Genomic DNA, 22,508 nt, shown 5'->3' on the forward strand with positions numbered 1-22,508 from the left:
ACTGACTGGAGAACTAGGCCAAAAATCACCCCAAAGCATATTGCGCAGTTAAGATGATCTGTTAAAAGTTTGAAGCAACTAATTCTGCGTAGTGTTCATTAATATTTGTAGACCAGTTTTAATATAAAAGTGGTATAATATTATTACGGTTATTAGGAAACTGTATTTCCTTGAAGTTTGTCTCATAAAGCAGGTGCCCCACTTACTCAGATCTTATTTTAAGACTTGTCTACAGGGGAAGTTGACTAGCAACTGGTATTCCCTTATAGCTATGCCAGTCCCTGTGTGGACACTCTATTCCAGAATCAGTGTGACTTTAGTCTAGAATAATTATGGAATAAAGTCACTTTTATTCCAGAATAGGGTGTTTACATGTGGGATTTATACTGCCATAGCTATAAAAGCTCTAAGATATATGACATTAATATTCTGCTAAATAAGTGCCAATCAATTTCCCTATACAGATAAGTCCTTTAGTAACTTTGGCTGTGTAACAAGTCAAATGGAAAGTTTACATCTCAGGACCAAATCTAATATTGAAGCACATAATAGCCAATTTTGGAAGGTGAAGAATGTTTTTATTACTACCGAATATCAAAGAATGAGAAGTGATACATGGAAAAGATATTCTAGGTTTTCTAGTCCATCCCCTGGTCACTGTAAAATAATTCCCCATAGTGTTCAGTATTTCCTGGGGCTTTGCTCATTCCATCTTGGAATGACCCAAAAAAATGTTTCTCCACCATGACCCTTGGAAGTACATACTGTACATCTGATTTATCTTGTATTTTTATGTTAGCTGGCACCAATTCTTTGATTGAAAACCACATCACAACTTGACTAATTCATCTTACTATGGCGGCAACAACACCACCACAAGGCACAGGTGTGTTTCTAATTCACAGCTGGAAGAAACAATTAACAGCATGTGGGATTTATTATAAGGAAAAGTATTTGGATATTTGCTGTATTTAATGCTATTAAGGACAGCAACAGAAATAGGATCTGATGGTTTTATTCACTGTTTTAGGATACACACAGGAAAATCAATCATAAATAACTTGTGAAAGTAAATGAATAATAAAACCACATGTTAACTAGAATGTATTAATCACCCTTGCTACTGTTGTTCTAAAACCTGCTTCATTTGTTGCTTGTTCAGACAGCTAATCAAATTTTGCAGTACTGAAATCCAATGCTGTTGCTTCATCAGCAATTTTTGTAAATGCTAATCTTTGCTACGGCTTTTTCAAATGATTTGTAATTTCACTATGATAGAATTCTTGTCCCTCAAAAATCAGTAGTTTGGATTTAGAAAAAAAAAGAAATCAATGCAAAATGAGTTAACATTAGTTCCTATATTTGAAGGTACAAAAATGAGTATGGATAATCCTGATGATGCTCTAGGTATAAACATTCTTTATTGACCAATACCCTTTATGACATTGCAACTCATTTAACAGACTTTTGCCTCTATGAACTTCTAAAACACATTGATTGGCCCATGTAAATTCTTACAATATAAAGTACTAACCCTTTAGCTAGTAAATCAAAATTACTTTAAAAATTAGTTCACTGAAATTTTATTTTAAATTTTAACTAAACTTTACACATTACTGAAATTTCTTTATGGTGAGACATATAATCCAAGTCTTCTTGCAGCTTCTGAGATCCTGGGTGTTTTTTTCTGAGGGAATGGATAGTAGCTTAGCTTCCTGGATATGGGTATACATTTTGTGGATGAAATCTGTTGGTGTGTCCAATTTGCTGAAGAGACTGACTTCAAAGAATACTTCTGGCAGATGCCTGAAATGGAATTGCTATTCTCTTCAGTGGGACTGTTTAACATACTTGAATTTCCCAGTTCATTGAGTGATACTGTGGATTGTTCACTTGCAGTTAGTGTTTTTTCATATGGCAGCATGACATTTTCCTTCATACTCAATCTCTCATTGTCAAAGCTAATCTGTTCATTCCTGCAGTGGGCAAGATCACATGGAGCCTTCTGACAATCAGCTTGTAGTAGACGGTGGATTCCCAAGTGTGTACGCCATGGTGAACTGTCTTGTACATTGCCATTGGAAGTTAACTCCAGGGTGACCTTTCTGACAGGAATGTGTTCTTTAAATTCTTTTGGTTTCCTTGTTTTTTTATTAATTAAAACGGCATTGACCATTGATTCCCCAGGAACAGACTGATTCTCACCTGTGAAGATAGATCCGTAGTCACAAAGATGCAAAAGCTCTGTTTGATGATTATGATGTAACTATTCATACAAATTAAAAATACACACTAGTCCATTTGTTGTGGTATGTGCGTTGCTGCCCTCTACCGGATTGAATTGGAACTGCACAACTTTGTCATAGGCTTTATATTACCAACAGTGCATTTATCTACATTAAGAAAAAAATCTATTTTGACCATGAGTTAGCTGACAGGTCATAACTATCACATGGCAAACTTCTAGTGTAGACAAGGCAGTTGTAGTTTTAACATGTCAAGATAAATCGTTTACCCATGCCAGGGGAATTCCCACCTGTCAATTTAGGGCCAAATTCTGGCCACTTTGTGTCATCTGAGTGGCACAAAATGGCTGAAATGGAAAGAATCTGCCATCTTGGTTTTTTTCCCTCTCATCTGTGGATTTCCTTTTTTGCTGTTCCCTGACCCAAAGAAGGGGAGCTGAAAATAAATGTCTTCCACAGTCATCTAATAAAGAAACATTGTTTTAAATCAGGAAGGTGGCAAGAAAGCAGCATTACATATATTGCGGCCTCAAGTTAATGAGACAGAGCCATTTTCTGCCCTGACTTTACTCCTGCACACTATCAAATTTAATGAGATTGCAGAGGGGACAAAGTCAGGGTAGAATCTGACAGCATTTATTTAAAGCAAAATAATGTAGTGTAGCTTCTGAACCAGTTCTCCTCCCATGTCTGTCACTGACTGAGGTGATGGGCCAGTCGTTGAACATCAGTGCCTCAGTTTTCTCATTTATAAAATAGAGAATAATATTTATTAGCTAATCTCATGGAGCGGTGTTGTGAGGATCCATTAATAAATATTTGTAAAGCATTATGTAAGTATTACTGTTAGTAACATACAAGATATAAGAAACAGAATTGCTGCAAAAGCAAAGGCAGTATTAGCATACAGCAATCAAACTGCTAAAAACCAATGGTCTGCTATACATTTAAAATGACTAGAAGTTGATCCCTTAAAAATGTATGGCTCCTACTGACATCTCTACAAGTTCTCATTAAATGTATTTTCAGTTGGTGTATATGTTGTTTAACATAGGAGTTGTGCAGTGTGCTTGTCTTATGTTACTGTAATGATTAGCATTAGGTGTGTCTGCTGAAGTATGGAGTCTGAAGGTTATTAAAATGGAAATTTTGGGGATAGAAGAGTGTAGATTATATTTTGACAGAAAAGCATCCAAACAGTCATTTAAAGTTAATGAGATCACAAGCACTAGATAGTGCAATGAGACCTTTCAGCCTTGGATCTGAAATCAAAGCAGTGGTATTGAAAGAGAATAGGATTGTGTTTTTACAAATATTGTAATTCGTTTTCCTTTGGTGTAACGGTCTTTACAGTGAAATACTCGAAGGTGTGTCAGATACACCTGTTTCACTGGTAATTCTCAAAACAACAACAAAACACTATTTTTTTCAAGATACTTCTCTTAAAAGTTCTTCTCTATGTTCAGAGAGAGGATATAAAGTTTTTTGCTTTGAAGATAGATATGCCATCCCACTTTCCCACATTCAGGATCTGCAGTAATCCATAGAACTCAGTAATGACCTTTTAACAGAACTGTGGAGGTTATGCAGTAAGATATATTAGCAGTTTATTACATACTCTCCAACATTCCACGGTAAGGTCTTTATTTAAATCTTCTTGCACTGAATGGAACTTTTTTTCTATTTAACAAGTGTATATAATGGTTTAATTCCAAGTGTATTTATTGTTTAGGCCTTTTCACTTGCACTTTCATAATAAAGGAACTATGATTGCAGGGTCTTTACATTTTTCAAGGTTTCTGAGTGACACAGGTTAATCAAATTTCACAGGAGCTTTAGAAACTCTCTGAAGAAGCTTTCTATAGGCATATGTTATTGTATGTGACTGTCTCCTATTGTATACTTTGGGTGCCCCCCTAGTCTAATTCCCAGAGTAAGTAATACTTTTTCATTTCCCAGTCTATGATAAATAATGAGTTCATTGGCCTATTTTTCCCCTGAGTGAAGATTTTCAAAGCCTGCCACCTCCTGTTCCTGAATATCAGAAGGAGACTGAAGTGTCATCGTGTGTGTCATGAGAAGGGACAGAAGGAAATCAGATGACTCCCCCACTTACCAACTGAAAATCTGGGAGAACCGATAAATCTAGAAAGTGTTCTAAAAGTCACCAAATCAGGGCTCGGGCAGACAGAGGTGGGAAGTGACCATCCAAAGCCAGGACTCGTCGAAGAATGTCTTGCTGCCAGTCCCCTCCCGATTAAATCAGGACACAAGTTTTGGATGATCACAACTACTTTGTTATCATGGGAGGAGAGGCAGTCTCAAATATAATCATAGAAATAAAATGCTGGAAGAGACCTTGAGAGGTCATCTAGTCCATACCCCATGCTGAGGCAGGACCACGTACACCAAGATAATCCCTGACAGGTGTTTGTCCAACTTGTTCTTAAAAACCTCAAACGATGGGGATTCCACAACCTTCCTTGGTAACCTATTCCACGACTTAATTGCCCTTATAGCTAGAAAGTTTTTCTGAATATCTACCTAAATCTACTTTCCTGCATTGCTTCTTGCCCTCTCTTCAGTGGACATGGAGAACAATTGCTCACAGTCCTCTTTATAACAGCCCTTAACGTATTTGAAGACTATTATCAGGTCTCCCCATAGTCGTCTTTTCCAAAGATTAAACATGCTTAGATTTTTTGGACCTTTCCTCATAGGTCAGGTTTTCTAAACCTTTTATTCTTTTTGTTGCTCTTCTCTGGACTTTCTGCAGTTTGCCCACATCTTTCCTAAAGTGTGTTGCCCAAAACTGGACATAGTAGTCCAGTTGAGACCTCTCCAGCGCTGAGTAGAGTGGACTGTTGGGTCTGTTACAGGAGTGGGTGGATGAGGTTCTGTGGCCTGTGATTTGCAGAGCTTAGGCTAGATGATCACAATGGTCCCTTCTGGCCTTAAGGCCTATGAGACAATTACCTCTCATGTCTTACATACAGGACTCTTGTTAATACACTACAGAATGATATTAACCTTTTTGCAACAGCAATACATCATTGGTTCATATTCAATTTGTGATCCACTATAGCCCCCAGATCCTTTTGAGCAGTCCGACTGCCAAGCCAGTTATTCTCCATTTTGTGGTTCTGCATTTGATTTCTCCTTCCGTTTTAAGTGAAGTACTTCACACTTATCTGTATTGAATTTTATCTTGTTGATTTCAGATCAATTCTCCAATTATTCAAAGTCCTTTTGAATTTTAATCCTGCCCTCCAAAAGGCTAGTAACTTCTCACAACTTGGTGTCATCTGCAAATTTCATAAGCATACTCTCTGCTCCATTATCAAAGTCATTAATGAAAATATTGAATAGTATTGGATCCTGGATAGACCCCTCTGGACCCCTCTAGATATGCCCTCCTGCTTTGACAGAATACCATTAATAACTATTCTCCGAGTGTGGTTTTTCAACCAGTTGTGCACCTACGTGATAGTAATCTCAGCTAGACATTTCCCTAATTTTCTTATGAGCGTGTCGTGGAACAAATTGGCAGGATCCATACAATTTAGGGATTTATTGGTCAACACGAAGACCCTAGGCTGGGATTTTCAAAGTGTCATAAGGGAGTTAAGTGCCCAACTTCCACTGCATCAGAGTGGGAGTTGGGAACCTAAGGGTGAAAATCCCACCCTTAATTGTGAAAAGGTCGACATTTGAAAAAGAATGCAGCCATCTTTCCACACACTGATGGAAATTACTGCTACCTGAGTACTCATAAGTAGTTGGGTATTAATAAGCTCCCCAGTTTGTTAACCTTAAAAACATGGAACCAGATTGTCAGCCCTGCCAAAATCCATGCAGCAAAGGGAATTTAAAGGTGCCTCAAGCAGTAACAGTAACCCTCCTAATGGCCCTATATATATATATATATATATACACATCAAACAAGAAAGCTTAGTGAGGGCGTGTGCCTCTGTACAGTGTCTAGTACCTGATTGGTGCATCTGGAAACTACTGTAACATAAATATTAAATAAAAGTGTAGTACCCTGCTGGACAGTGCTCTTAGACAGAAGAACAGTTACCCAGTGTTACCCTCAGGGATCTCTCAGAGAAAAAGGAACACAGACATCTGTGTAGCCATCCTCTGTAATATAAATGTGCTGCCCTCCCAAAAGTTAATCCATCAACAGTTTCATGTGTCTGAATGATTGTGTTTTGGTGTGCTGGCCAAATTTCAACTCAGATAATTACATTCAATTTATTTGCAGTCTTTCTGGAATTTCATTTGGATACAGTGCATTTCACTTCCTCTCCTAAACTGTTTTGTATTGTTGCTGTGTTCTGTTAAATACTTGAGGTGTTTCACCCCAGATGTAGCTGCATTTCAGTGTTGGATAAACTGGTTCTTCTGTATGTATATACTTTTCCTCTTCATGGGGTTAATTAATATTTATGTTTCAATGCCCTTGAATTAAAGGAGATATAGAACTGCATCTATTACATATTATTATTTAATTACATTATTTACTTTTTCTGCACTTCTACATCCAGCCAGAATCCAGAACTGCCGAAAAATGCGCAGGAAAATGTAAAGTAAGAAATAGGCTAAATTATTTTGACACACACCAAATTTGGTTTGGACACAGGTTTGGGGGTTCTTAGCTTATCAGATTTATTTCACTCACCTCTGAAATAAACACTAAACTCTGTTAAATCACATTAATTTTATTCATGCTGCAACTATTAAACTAAAGAAGTTTAAATGACTTTCTTTACTTTCATGGCTCTTCAGATCAACTTAGAAAGAAAAGAGAAGCAAAGCAATATAATACCTGTAAACAATATTCTAATAAACTTTAAAAAATTTGCTAATATTAGTTATACCAAAATCTGTCTGATGTGGCAGCTAAGTGTCACATGTCATTTGTTTCCCTATGGGCACATATTCAAAATAATATACAGTGAAACCACTTCCACCAGGCACCCCTCTGAAGCTAGCACATTAAAGTTGCGCCCGTTGTTCCCAATATAATTTAGCTCATTTTAAACTAAAGCCTAACTTCTGCTTGACTTTTGCTGCTGCCTTGGTTAGTCTTTTAGGACAGGCTTCATGGAACACGTTAAAACAGGAAGAACAAAAGGTGCAAGACAATATTGTTAGGTTAACCATTTGAAAACATTAAGGAAAGCAGAAATCTGACAAGAGCTATATGCTGCAAACACTATCGTCAATTAATGGTAAGTAATTGGTACCTATGAAAATTAACATTTGCAGTATCAAGAAGTGCATGTAACTTACATAACAATATCTTAAAATACATAAAATCATCTCAAACAAACATTAAAAAGTGTTTCACTGCTTCCTTTTCTAATTTATTTGTTAACTATTAGACCAGAGGTTCTCAAATTGGGGATTGTGAGGTCATTACCTGGTGGGGGTCACGAGCTGTCAGCCTCCACCCCAAATCCCACTTTGCCTCCAGCATTTATAATAGTTTTAAATAAATTAAAAACACTTTTTTAATATATAAGGGGGGGGTGTCACTCAGTGGCTTGCTATGTGGGAGGGGTCACTAGTACAAAAGTTTGAGAACCACTGCATTAGACTACTTTTCAGTGGAATGAACAAAGAAACAAAGACATCAGCCACATGAAAACAGTCCACTTTGTACTTTCCTTGCAAGCTGTGCATAAGCATTCAAAAGTATCTTAAGTTAATGAAGACTTAAAGGAGTTCCCTTGAACCCTCCACATTTCTCAGGTTTGATCTATGAATCTGAAGCATACCTGTTTTAAACACAATAATGTGTGTTTGCAGCTTTTGCTTCTGTTTTATACAGTCATACTGCTCCTCAAGTAAGCTTACGTCCATCTTGGTTGGCTGTGTGTCACCGTCTGAAGCCTGTTGCTCTGGTGTATGAGTCACTAAGAAAATACCACAGATACATTTGTAAGCTTGCACCATCTGTTTCCACAAGGAAGACAAAGTTAAGCAGAAGCAAGAGACATCCTTCATTATGTTTGCAAAGAAGAAAATCAAGTTTGCAACATTTAAAATGTTCCTAAACGAAGCAATAACTTTTTGGTAGGTCTAGCAGCCCCTTGCACTGCCTGGTGCATTCAAAGTTGTAGATTTCAATCAGCTTATTTTCAGATACATTCAGTGTGTACTGAACTTCAGAAAACATTTAACGACAAGATCCGTTCAATTGAATTTAATGTTTACTTAAGGTTGAGCATATGAATCTTTGCCAAAAAACACAGTGAAGTACAAAACACCATTGAACAAAACAGGTGACCAAAGGATTGGATGATATTGGTTTATGTAGTAATCTCAATTTTTAAAGAAACACCATCATGTTGTATCATGAGAGTGGTTCCATTCAGACTTTACATTCAGGATTATTCTATGCAGTTTCCACTTAGCCCTCCCAATCTAATTGTTGCTGCTTTGCCAAATATCTTTAAAAAGTAGGTAAAATTCACCGTGAAGAAACATGTGCACATCAGTCTCCTTTCAGTGTGTGTGCACCTGGACTGTAAACTGTGAACCACCGGGGCTGCATGCCTCAGTAGATAAGGCATAGGCTTGGGAGTCAGGAGTTGGAAATTCTAGAATCTGGTCCTGACACTACCTCATTTAATTTTCCTGCCTTTCAGTTATTCTATGTGTAAAATGGGGGGAAATTTTACCTGCTCTCCTTTGTAAAACATTTTGAGACCTATGGAACTGCCTTCCCAGGGGAGCGGTGGGGGCAAAACACTTAATTGGCTTCAAGACTGAGCTTGATAAGTTTATGGAGGGGATGGTATGATGAGACTGCCTACAGGAGAATGTAGCTGATGTGCGACTGCTAGCAGCAAATATCCGGTAATGGGACACTAGATTGGGAGGGCTGTGAGTTACTACAGAGAATTCTTTTCCAGGTATCTGGCTGGTGGATCTTGCCCACATGCTCAGGGTCTAACTGATTGCCATATTTGGAGTCAGGAAGGAATTTTCCCTTGGGTCAGAAAGAGACACTGGGGTTTTTTCACTTTCCTCTGCAGCACAGGGCCTGGCTCTCTTGCTGGTTTAAACTAGTGTAAATGGTGGATTCTCTGTAACCTGAAGTCTTTAAATCATGATTTGAGGACTTCAGTAAGTCAGCCAGAGGTTGTGGATCTGCTACATGAGTGGGTGGGTGAAGTTCTGTGGCCTGCAATGTGCAGGAGGTCAGACTAGAGTCTAGTCACTAGATGATCATGATGGTCCCTTCTGACCTTAAAGTTTATGAGTCTATCGATGAAATGTGCTAGAAGTGTGAAGTATTAGTAAGGCTTTTGCACAGTTCTCACATGACATTCTTATAAGCAAACTAGGAAAATGTTGTCTAGATTAAATTACTATAAGGTGGGTGCACAATTGATTGAAAGACTATACTGAAAGAGTAATTATCAAAGGTTCACTGTCAAACAGGGAGGACCTATCTAGTGGGGTCCCACATGGGTCCTTCCTTGGGCTGACACTATTCCTAGGGTCCTTCAAAATGACCGTGACACATTAGAGATTTGGTCTGAATTCAACACATGAAATTCAATAAAGATAAGTGCAAAGTACTTCATTCAGGAAGCACAAATACAAAACGAGGAATAATTGGTTAAGTGGTAGTACTGCTGAAAAGGGTGTAGGGTTTATAGTGGATCGCAAATTGAATATGAGCTAGCAATGTGATGCAGTTGCAAAAAAACTAATATTTTACTGTGTATTAACAGGAGTGTTGTACGTAAGACACAGGAGGTAACTGTCCCACTCTACTCAGCACTGGTGAGGCCTCAGCTGGAGTAATGTGTCCAGTACTGGGCAACATGCTTTAGGAAAGATGTGGAGAAATTGCAGAGTCGAGAGAAGAGCAACAAAAATAATAAAAGGTTTAGAAAACCTGACCTATGAGCAGAGGTTAAAAAAACTGGGCATATCTAGTCTTAAGAAAAGATGACTGATTGGGGACACGATAACAGTTCTCAAATATGTCAAGGGCTGTTATAAAGAGGACAGTGATCAATTGTTCTCCATGTCCACTGAAGAGAGGTTAAGAAGCAATGGGCTTAATCTGCAGGAATGTAGATTTAGGTTAGATATTAAGAAAAACTTTCTGACTTAAGCTCTGGGAAAGGCTTCCAAGGGAAGTTGTGGAATACGCATCATTGGAGGTTTTTAAGAATGGGTTGGAGAAACACCTGTCAGGGATGGTCTAGGTTTACTTGGTCCTATCTGAGCACAGGGGTCTGGACTTGATCACTTCTCAAGGTCCCTTCCAGCACTACATTTCTATGATTCTATGTTTTCTGTTCTTATGAGTCTTATAGAAGTTATTTCCTTTGGTATCCCAGCCCTTGCAAAGACCTTCCTGAGCTCATTTACTACTGTAGGTGCGTTCACGGATGACGGTGCACAATGGGATGACTTTGGGATACCATGTGGCTTAGTCTACTATCACCAGTATATAACAGAATCCCAATGCATTCTTCTCAAGGGTCCCAATAAATCCACCCTTACCCATTCGAAGGGTACACCCACCACCGGGAGTGGAATCAGGGGCCTTAGACATCTCTTTGGGTCCTGCCAACTGGCATTCAGGATGCAAGGCATAGAAATTGTGCACTTTTTGGTGGATGCCCAGCCAGAAGAACTTACGGGCCACCCTCTCCAGCATCTTTTCTCTCCCCAAGTGCCTGGCACACAACACCGAATGGGCTAGGTGTAGTAGCCTCTGGCAGAACTTTTTTGGTACCCGCAGTTGGTGCCATTTTTCCTGGGTTTCGGTGTCTCTCATCACTCAGTATAGCCATTCATTGCAGAGCTCGAAGTGGGGCCACTGCTTTGCCTACTGGGTTTCACCCTCTTCCCCCTCCAGGACAGCTACCTGCTCCCAAGCGCAGCTCAGAATCTTTTCCTCCCTTTGTTCCTGCATGAAGTCTTCCTCTAATGGTAGCCAGTCATGGGTTGCTTCCTTGGATGTGCTTGGGCTAGTGGGCTCTTGGGTCAACGTTCCTGGCTGGCCTGAGGGACCCCGCCAGGACCTTTCACCTTGTCCTGTCCCATAAGCCCCCTTGTTTTGGGGTTTGGGTCGACCTCTGCTGGGGGTTCTTTGTTCCACTGCTGCAGGAGTTCTCCAAAGTATCTCCAACCTCGTCCCAATATTATTGGGTAGGGCAGCATTGTCACTAAGCTGACTCAGCAAATCTCAGTGAGGCCCTCTACTTTAAGTTGCAGTTTTGTCATGAGGTAGAGCTGCATATCCCTGTGGATGTGTTAGAGTTAGATAGAGGCCGCTGGCTTGTCAGGGAACTCCACCAGGCTTGTCTGGATGATGGTCTGGCTGCATCCAGAGTCCACCAGGCCCGTCACTGTGATGCCATTGACATGTCCTGGCAGCAGCATATTAGTTGGGCCCGGTTTGGGTGTCTGCCACCCATGCCTACCCATAATTGCGGTTCATAAAGGGCCACTCCTGCCTGAAATGCCCCTCCTGTCCACACTCAGCCTGGAGCTCGCAGCCCCACCCCCTTACCACGCGGCTCTGAGCGGGGCGGAGCTCAGGGGCCCCGCTGGAGCCACGCTGCAGCTGTCCAGGAACGGTCCTGGATGGGCTGAGGCTCCGGGTGAGGGGGGAGCCAGGGGTAAGGGGCCGGGGCCAGAGGGGTTGGCTAAGGGGCAGGGAGTCCCAGGGACAGTCAGGGGACAGGGAGGGGGCAGAGGTTGGGGGGGCGGTCGGGGACAGGGAATGGGGAGGTTGGATTGTGGGCATTCTGGAGGTCTGTCAGGACTCAGCGGGGGGGGGTGGATAGGGGTCAGGGCAGTCAGGGGACAGAGAGCAGGGGTAGGGTCCAGAGGTGGTTGGGGGTGGGGTCTCTGGGGGACGGTGAGGGGACAAGGAGCAGGATGGGTCGGGGATTCTGAGGGGGGGCGGGCAGTCGGGGGGGCAGGAAGTGGGTGGAGGTCGGATGGGGGCAGGGCCAGGCTGTTTGGGAGGCACAGCCTTCCCTACCCTAAAGCTCATTCAGCAGTTTGAGGCTTGCAGAAGAGCCAAGCTGTGAGCTTTTCCATTAGGGCTACCATCCCTTTCACTTCTCAAATGCCAAATTATAGTCTATATTTAATTTCAGTGCCATAGGGAGATTCATGTCAGGGGAGGGTAGCTTCATTTAAAATTAGCCACTGGGGGAGGGATCACAAGAGAAGAGCAATATCCTGCCCAACCCTACCAAGGGAGACCCCCCCCTCCCCTGCATTCCCTGAGGCTTGAGAGAGGTTAATTCAATGGTTCTCAAACTTTTATACTGGTGACCCTTTCACATAGCAAACCTCTGAGTGCGACCCCCCCACCTTATAAATTAAAAACACTTTTTTATATATTTAACACTATTATAAATGTTGGAGGCAAAGCGGGGTTTGAGGTGGAGGCTGACAGCTCCTGACCCCCAGTAAAACCTCGTGACCCCCTGAGGGGTCCTGACCCGTAGTTTGAGAACCCCTGGGTTAATTTAATTTTAGCACCCTGTATCCATTCACATGCTTGTGCTATTTTGAGCATTTCAGTTTTCACAACATAGGCTCATCCCAGATTCTGGAACAAGCTCAAATGCTCAGTTCGTGGAGTATGTACATAGTCTATACTAAAGACAAACCCACAGTAACCGTCTCCAGTTTGTGAGGGACCCCATGGAGCCAGTCTCTAGGAAACAGATAAATGCATGGAGGTTAAGTCCATTAATGGCTATTAGCCAGGATGGGTAAGGAATGGTGTCCCTAGCCTCTGTTTGTCAGAGGCTGGAGATGGATGGTAGGAGAGAGATCACTTGATCATTACCTGTTAGGTTTACTCCCTCTGGGGCACTTGGCATTGGCCATTGTCGGTAGACAGGATACTGGGCTGGATGGACCTTTGGTCTGACCCAGTATGGCTGTTCTTATGTTCTAACCTAAATGAACCCAAAGTTATGGAGACAGATATGAGTCAAGGAAGCCAGCAGAGTATCAGAAACCTGGAAAAAAATCTCTGACTGGATGGGCTCAGGTGTTTGGTTACAAGCTGAGGTGGTTCAAAAGTTTTGGATTTTTTTTAAGCAGAATTTTTTTATTGTTTCTATAAACAATCAAACACAGCAAGCAGCAAATATTTGGCCACACACTTCTGAAACCCCAAACCATATTCAGGTTTTGGCAGACTAATTTCAGCTTTCAATTAAGAAAACCACAACAAATTTTGAAGGAAAGCAGACATTGTCCGTGATTTTTTTCTGCTTTTTAAAAACCCCTAGTTTTCGATCCAGAAAAAGTTTTGATGAAAAATATTTGTCCAACCCTTTTAATGAGCTTTAGTGCCTTTTAGCACTAGCTGATGCTGAGAACCAGTGATACCATGTAAAGAAGTTTTCTCAAAACTGGGTTTGTGCCGAGATGCAGAAGGTTTATTTTTCCCAGGGCTGCCCGTGGGGGGTAGTGCAAGTGGGGCAATTTACGTCGTGCCCCAGAGGGGCCCCCACGAGAATATAGTATTGTATAGCATTGCAATTTTTTTTATGGAAGGGGCCCCCGAAATTGCTTTGCCCCAGGCCCCCTGAATCCTCTGGGCAGCCCTGGGTCAGAGTCTTGCTTCCAGGAGTCCCTGCCCTTGGCATTAGTGAGGATGGACCCTTAGTGAACACATAATTCTCCTTTAGGATCATGGTTTCTGCCAGTGTTGACGGCCAATGGTGCTTTACCCACCCCTTCACCTTGGTTGGGAGACTCTGGGTGAATTGTTCTAGCATGATCATTTCCCCCCATCTGTGTCACATCTGTTTTTCTGGGTCTAACCAGTGCCAACACTGGTTCTTCGATTGTTGGGCCACCACCTGGGGCTGGGTTCCAGGCAGGTACTTTCTTTGCAAAACCTCTGGCAGAACGTCTTGGGGGTTGATATCCAGGTAGTCGAATATGGCTGTTTTTACCTTGGTGAAGTCTAGTGCTTCAGGGGATCCAAGCTCCAATAGGCTGCTTATGCAGGGCCAGTCAAGAATGGGGGTATCAGGGTGGCCCAGTGTTCTGGTGGCCAACATGCTGTGGTGCTCACCCATTCAACGGTGAGCAGGAAGGCTTTGGGGTCGTCTCGGGGGCCCATTTTCGTGAGCCAAATGGGCAGCCCACTTGGGAAGGCGTCTCCTATGGATCTGGGCGCTGTGATGTTGGATGTCCCCTGGGGCTGTAATAGTTTTGCGACCATCTGGATCAGGCGTTCTTGTTGTGCCTGGCCCTGTGCCACCAGCTCCCAAATTAGCTGTTGTTTTTAGGCCACTTGCTGTTGTTGCTGGGCCACAGTCTGTTGCAGTATTTGCCCTTGTTGCTGCTCTTGCTGGGCCACCTGCTGTTGCTGGTTCTCCATCATCCATTCCAGCAGCTCTGAATCCATGGCCTCTTTAGGGTCGTTCAATCGGTTGTCTGATGGTCCTTTTAACAGGACTTGGGCGATGCCTACATTCTCCACCACGTGTCGGGAGAGGTCCAGGTCTAGTCCCAGCAGCACTGCCTGGTGGTCGTTCTCTGTTATGTCACCTAATGGTTAGAGTCAGATGGCCATATCGTCCAATGGCAAGAGTCAATGGCTGCCTCGCCTGGTGGTTAAAGTCAATAGTTGTGTTGTTTAGTGGTTGTATCACACAGTGCTGAGAGTCAATGGCTTCCTTGCCTAGTGGCTAAATGGCTATATAAGCTAATGGTGAGAGTTGATGGCCACTTCACCCAGTGGTGAGAGTCAATGGCCAGGAATAGGAGAACCTGGGCTCTCCCTGCTCCACCAGGTCCTAACCCAGAGCCCAGTGAAACAATAATTCAAAATGTGTGGCCTAGGAGGCATGCGCTCCTACACCTGCTCTCTGGGCCACTTCCTACCCTGGCTTCTGTTCCTCTGTTGGTGTCACTGGTTCGCCTCTGGGTCCCTACTGGAGTCCTCTGTGTACATGTTCCCAAGGGTTGTCCTCTTGCAGTCGCGTCTTGTCAACCTCTGTGACAAAAAGGCTTGGAGCAGCTTGGTGCCTCAGCGGCTTCTCGGCAGGAGCCTGCAACACAAAACTGCTCTCCTGCTCCGTCCAACCAGACTGAGCTGAGCTGCTCCTGTTTGATCTCAGTCTGTACTGTGAGCATGCCCAGCAAGGGTGTCTGGGTGGGGCTTTCTGGACAGAGAGTTGTTTCTTAACCCTTTCTTCACCAGTGTGGGGTTTGTACACCACTTCACATACGTGATGTTGACAATTTGTGTTCCAGCTGTTATCAAGCTTTAATTTTTTGAATCTCAATGTCTACTGTGATTAAATAACTATTGTCTGACCCCCTATTGTCAGTTTCCCCCATAATTTCCCACAGTTGTGAAAATTTAAATTGATAAATATAAAAAATGTTTAAAACCCATAATTTTGCTCAACTGGGAAAATTAAAATAAATAAAAATAGAATAAATGCTTAAAAATAAACATCAATATTATCTCTCAAAAATTATATAAAAAAATCAAAATTCTGCCAAGCCTCATCATTCTCTAGGGATCCTCAGCACACTTGTGACTTGCAGGCCATGCTCCCTGCCTAATCTGCCATACTGTCTATCTTACATTACCAAGAGGATGATAAGACAAAACAGCTGCTGCTCAGGAGCTGTGGATCCTTCCTGTAGGTAAGCTCCCCGCTACTGACACTGGAAGAGAGCATATGATTCATAAGAGTTGTCACGTGGATCCCACCTTTGGTACACTAATTTGGTAATTTACCTCCAAGAATGACTGGTAGATGCTTTGGAGGAAAGTGAGCTCCTCCTCCCATAATGCACTTGGCCAATTTTGCAATGCTGCTCTGCCTTGTGGGAGGAACCGGTGTCCTTCTCCACACCCTCAGGCTCTCTGTTTATACAATGAAGCATGAGATGTGATTGACCGTATAGTTTTAGCTGGCACTAGATACAAACTTTATTAATGGTCATAAAAGTTAGCCAACCCTTTCTAAAATCCAAACACCAGTATTTGACTCTGACCACCTGTGAACGTGTATCGCATAAACAATTGCCTTGTCAGCATCCCTTGAAAGTTAAATTTAGGTTCTACTCTAACAGATGTGCATCTATCTATTAAATAAAAATGCATTTAAAGTATATTATAGTCTATATGAGGCAATAATTTCTGGTAGCAATAACTTTACAGTCTAAATAGAAAAACACAAATAAGGAAGAGAAACAGAGGCATAGTGACTTACTCAAAGTCAGACAGGTCCATAGCTGAACAGGGAATAGAATTCAACTTTCCTGATTTCCAGTCTTGTGTGCTATCCACTGGAACATGCTGCCTCTCTAAAGTAAACTAATGACTAGGGGGTATGATTAAAACTCCAGAGGTAGGAATAGAGATTATTTTTGGAAACACTAATATGCAACTAGAGTGTGATCCATGAAACAAGCTACAGGTCTAACTTAGAGAAGTTAATACAGTAAATTGATTTAATTGCTTTTGATGTTCAGTAAACTGATACAATTAATCCTTTGAAATGGAACACCTGTAGCTTCTGTTCCCACCAAAGTTCAATATGAGCGAGTAACAATAGAAGGATCTGCTTTGTACTCATGCCTTACTTATGTATTAATAGTAAAAAAAAAATTCTGTTTTCTCACTGACATATAGACACTACTGGAATTGCTTATCTTTGGTCAGAAAGGCAGGATACATGCTCCTTTCTGGCATTGTCACCATTTCTGCTTTATAAATCAGCTAGCAGGTAACACTTCTGCGAGGAGAGCAGCTAATACCCTCCTTGTAGGTCTAATTCAGATAATTTCTTTAGACCCACTCCAGATTCCCATCATTGTGTGCTCCCTGAAGCATGCAGGAGGTGGTACTATGGGAGTGATGTGGCTGGGTTTTTTTTTTTTCATCTTAATGCTAGAAACTTACAGGTCTAGGGTTTAGCCCATATATTGCAAGAACCATCTTTTTGTTTTGTGTTTGTACAGCACCTAGCACAGGGATGGGCAAACTTTTTGGTCCAAGGGCCACATCTGGGTATGGAAATTGTATGGCGGGCCATGAATGCTCACAAAATTGGGGGTTGGAGTGCGGGGGTGTGTGTGAGGGCTCCGGCTGCGGGTGCAGGCTCTGGGGTGGAGCTGGGGATGAGGGGTTGAGGGTGCTCCGGGCTGGGACCGAGGGGTTTGGAGGGCAGGAAGGGGATCAGGGCTGGGGCAGGGGTGCAGGCTCTGGGTGGTGTTTACCTCAAGCAGCTCCCAGAAGCAGCGGCTTGTCCCCCCTCCGGCTCCTACACAAAGGCACAGCCAGGCGGCTCTGTGTGCTGCCCTGTCTGCAGGCACCACCCCTGCAGCTCCCATTGGCTGTGGTTCTGGCCAATGAGAGCTGCGGGGGTGGTGCTTGGGGTGGGGGCAGTGTGCGGAGCTCCCTGGCTGCCCCATGCATAGGAGCCGGAGAGGGGACGTGCCGCTGCTTCCGGGAGCCATGTAGAGTAGGGCAAGCCCCTGCCCCTGCCCCCCGGCAGTAGCTCGAGGGCCGGATTAAAATACCTGGAGGGCCGGATATGGCTCCTGGGCCGTAGTTTGCCCACCCCAACCTAGCATAATGGAGTCCTGGTCCAAGGTGCTGTGGTAATATTAATATTATCTATTACTATTTATTATTTGTAACAAGCACAAAAACCATTTCTTTGCACTGCTACACATATCTTTGCACATACTGTAGGTTCTGAGACATTATTGCTTAGTAGAGTATCTGTGTGCAAGCTTGTCTCAATTAACAAACTGTCAAAATGTCTGATCTGAGTGACTATTTGATTATGGATCAAAATCTGAAATGCGATATTCTCTTTAAAGTCTGTTTTACATCACACGGCAGAAGCAATTTTTTATTTCCTGGAGGTAAAAAAAATTGTGGGGTGCTTCAAAATCCAAAGGCAATGGCTTTTGCCAGAGTTAGACATTTACTTTCCTTGACCTTGTTTGCAAAGCCTCTCATCAGCAGGATCTATGTAATTTTATCTTGTAAAAGTAATTTGCTATCTAAAAATCCATTAATGGATTAAATTATTTTTTCTGGAAATCTCTGGGCAATAATTATTGTTGATTTAACAGAAGGGAAAAAACAACAGCATTCCTAATGGTTAATTACAACTGTGTGTGTCACCTGTATCATTATGTTTGTCTACAGATCTGGCACAAAATGATGTTTAGACTCAATGATATGGATGATTGTACAGTGGTGTACATGGTTATTTGCATTGTTTATATGGGTAGTGTTGGAAGTATACCCCACATAGCAGTGGGGTAGCCAGGTTTTAAGTGTAGGGGGAGCACACATAAAAAAGGCGCCCTCCCTTGGCTCCTCCTCTGGCCACGCCCCTGACTCCTCCCGTTCCCCCCCCCAGATTAACCCCGGGGCCGGCTCAGGACTCCTGCGGGCTTCCCGAGGGTGCGAATACCCCCCCGTTCCTGGGAGAGTCTCTCCTGCCCAGCGCACTCTGCAGGTGTCCCCTGCCAGGCTGTGCCGTCCGGCCCCACCCGCGGGGTCCCATCCCCCCCACCCCAGACTCCAGGCTCCTGCACTGCGCCAGGGCCCCCCGTCCAGACAGCACGGCCTGCGCCCCTGCCCTGCGGGCCCGGCCCAGCCCCGGGGAGCCCCTTGCCCGGATCCCCCAGTGCAAGGCACCGGACCCCCGCTGCTCACTTTCCATCCTGCGCCGCCGCCTGTCCCTGGCCTGCTCCCGGCACTCAGTGCACTCCACGTGGGGCTCGCCAGCCAGGCAGCCTTAAAGGCACAGGGGCTCTTTCGCCTCCCCCCACCGCATTAGCAAGGGGCGGGGAGTGCTTGGCCACTGAGCCCTGAGCTGCCGCCGCAGAAGGTGGCTGCGGCGATGTTGGGGCCGCGCTGAGCGTGGGGCACGATGGCCGAGGAACCGGCCCCCTCGCTCCTCCAGCTGTGCTGCCGCCAGCGCTGGCCCGGCAGGCGCCGCTTTTTGAAAACGTGCTGAGGGGAAGCGGCTGCTTCCCCTGAACCCCGCTAGCTACGCTACTGCCACATAGTCTGATTGGGGTGCAGAGACAGGATCCAAATATCTTGCAATTTTTTAATTAGCATTATGACGCAAAATCAAGGTTATTATCATAATTCTCTGCCTTCCTATGATTTTCCTTTTTATACAACCTTGAAAGGTTAAAAACAGACTATTACATCAAAAGATAAACACATGGTAGCGAACTTAAAGGTAAAACACACAAAGAGAAGAAAGAAACAGGATCTCTACTATGGTCTGATTAATTGTACACATTTTGGGTTCCAGAAAATATTGGCACAGTCAATAGTAATTGCTTACTTCCTTTTTCATGAGATATTTGATAAGAGGATGCAGATTTCTGTGGCTTACAAATACATCTTTAACTCTGAGTCCTAGTTAAGGCATGCTCGTTACTAGGGATTTAGCAATGGTTAGAACACAAGGCTGGCCTTCAGGACTCCTGATTCTATTTCAACTGGCCCCACTTGGGGCGTGTGTTTGAGATAATAAAGTTGGATGTCTGTGTATGTTTGTTGTTATGTTTTTAAATGTTTCAAATAAGTAACTTGTTGCCAGCATTCTGTGTGTGACTGGCCACTGCATATAGAATGTAACCACTGAAAATATATATGTAACCACTGAAAATAATATCATAATGTTAAATACTTTAACATGTATCTGCCAGTAGTTTGTTATCTTATAATATGTGTCTTATAAACTGTAAGAACTTATTTTTTGTTCTAAATATATACTTTAGAATAGATTTACTGTATTAGGACATGTGTTAAATAAAAGTTATTTTTGTTTTCAAAGAATTGCTGCCTGTCAGTCCTTTGAGCGGAGGGCTGTATCCATGTCCTCCCAGGGGTAAACATAATTAATCTGTTCTGGGGAGTTTTCCATAGGTTGGAGGGAAACTCCTTTGTAAAATCCTGCCAATTCCTCTAGGGCGGGCCACCCGCTTTCATCTACCAAAACCAGACAAATTACTGATATAGGCAGGCTGTTGTGGGGGGAACCTTGAGTCTGATTTTAGGGGTAACAGGCAGGGCAGCAAACGGAGCAAACAAAGCAAGCTGCCAAATGGCTACTGGAGTGAGCTGCCGGATAGAGGAGCAGCAAGGTGCCCTACATCATTCCCCCAGGGCCGCCCAGAGGGAGGGGGCAAGTGGGGCAATTTGCCCCAGGCCCTGGGCCCAGCAGGGACCCCCACGAGAGTTTTTTGGGGTCCCTGGAGCGGGGTCCTTCACTCGCTCCAGGGGCCCTGGAAAATTCTCGCGGGGCCGGGGCCCCCAGAGCTTCTTCGCTCCCGGTCTTCGCTGGCAGGGGGGTCCTTCCTCTCCGGGGTAGAAGGACCACCCCGCCGCTGAATTACAGCCGAAGCGGGACCCACCGCTGGAGTGCAGCCAGGTTTTCGGCGGTAATTCGGCGGCGGGGAGGGGGGTGTCCTTCCGTTCTGGGACCCGCCGCCGAAGTGCCCCGAAGACCCGCGGTGGGGGCTGCACTTCGGCGGCGGGTCCCGCTTTGGTGGTAATTCGGCGGAGGGGGGTCCCCGCCGTGGGTCTTTGGGGCACTTTGGCGGCGGGTCCCGGAATGGAAGGACCCCCCGCCGCCAACTTACCGCCGAAGCAGGGCCCCCCGCCGCCGAAGACCCCAGGCCCCCGGAATCCTCTGGGTGGCCCTGCATTCCCCCCCCCACCCCCAGTGAACTCACATGACTCTATCTCTGAACTCTTGGTCTTCATTGACCAAGGACAACAATTATGAGTGGGGTGATGTGGAGGGAGAGAGGGCAGGGGTGCCATTTGCGGGGGGCTGGAGTCCCCCCTGAATTTCATACAGGAGAAGTGTGAGCTCCCACGTGCCACCTGGAGCTCTTAAGAGCAAGGCATTAGTGTGAAATGTAAGTTCTGCAGAGGATGTGTGTCCCGGGGGCAGGGAGTCAGTATTTTGTTTACAAACAGAGGCAGGGTGATTAAGATAAGAAAGGGTTGGTGATTAAGTTAAGGATCTGAAAGTCTAGCCTCTAAAACGGGAATTCCTGGGGCAGAGGAATTGTTTTAGAGATAACACAGGGGACTCAGGAAAAAATACAGCCAAGCTCTCAGAGGCAAGGTTACATTCAGAAGAGGGGGAGACTTGGGGGTGTAGGTGAAAAGAAGGGGCCAAAACCAAAGGAAGGGATAGCAGTGGTATAGAAACGTTCCCATTCTCTACCTGCGGTACTTACCAGGCTGTTGTATCTGAGCACCTCACAGGGTCTAACCTATTTTTCTTCACAGCCCCTCTGAAGTAAAGCAGGGCTGTTATCCCCGTTTGTACAGATGGGGCACTGAGACGGACTAAAGGCCAGATTTTCAAAGGTATTTTGGCACCTAGTGGGATTTTCAAAAGTGCCTCAAAGGTTAGGTGCTTTGTAAACCCCACTAGATACCTAAGGCAGCCCCCTCATCCATGGGCGGCAGGTATGTAGAAATTTTGTTGGCGCCCAGAACCCGCCCCTGCCCAAACTCTGGCCCCCCCACCTGCCCAAGGCTCTGGGAGGGAGTTTGGGTGGGGGAGGAAGTCTGGGGTGCAGGTGCTGGGAGTTTGGGGATGGGAGGTGGTGTGGAGGGAGGGGGTTGTGACGGAGCGATACTGGCGGGACCCAACTGAGAGTGCCAAATCAGGACCAATTGCTCAAACAGGGCAGTCACAGCCCTAGGCTGGGGTTTTTCCACCTCTAAGGCAAACCAAACCAGCCAGACAAAGAGGACTTCGGTCTCACCCCACTGGCTAACCACAAGTCACACAAGCAATTTCCTTAAACACTCCAGTTTCCCAGTATCACCACCAGTGCACTCGTCCTGGGGATGAATGGTTATGAAAACCAACACCCCAATAAAAGAAAAAGGTTCCCTCGATCCCAAAGGACCAAGCCCCAGACCCAGGTCAATATACACATCAGATCTTACCCACAAATCACGCTGTTGCCAATCCTTTAGAATCTAAAATCTAAAGGTTTATTTACAAAGGGAAAAAGGTAGAAATGAGAGGTAGAATTGGTTAAATGGAATCAATTACATACAGTAATGGCAAAGTTCTTAGTTCAGGCTTGCAGCAGTGATGGAGTAAGCTGCAGGTTTAAATCAAGTCTCTGGAATACATCCCCGCTGGGATGGGTCTTTCAGTCCCTTGTGTAGAGCTTCAGTTTGTAGCAAAGTCCCTC

General features: G+C 44.2%; 1 protein-coding gene across 1 annotated transcript; it reads right to left on the reverse strand.

Annotated features, from left to right (window-relative positions):
* Positions 1-892: 892 nt before the first annotated feature.
* Positions 893-8,505, reverse strand: C2H9orf152 (chromosome 2 C9orf152 homolog). The gene is made up of 2 exons (XM_045006658.1): positions 8,033-8,505; positions 893-2,205 (listed from the first exon to the last, which is right to left on the reverse strand). The coding sequence occupies exons 1-2, from the start codon at positions 8,259-8,261 to the stop codon at positions 1,628-1,630; spliced, it is 807 nt and encodes a 268-aa protein (XP_044862593.1). The 5' UTR covers positions 8,262-8,505; the 3' UTR covers positions 893-1,627.
* Between the last annotated feature and the right edge of the window lie 14,003 nt (positions 8,506-22,508).

This window comes from Mauremys mutica, chromosome 2 (genome assembly GCF_020497125.1).
Source record: "Mauremys mutica isolate MM-2020 ecotype Southern chromosome 2, ASM2049712v1, whole genome shotgun sequence".
NCBI classification, from domain to species: Eukaryota; Metazoa; Chordata; order Testudines; family Geoemydidae; genus Mauremys; species Mauremys mutica.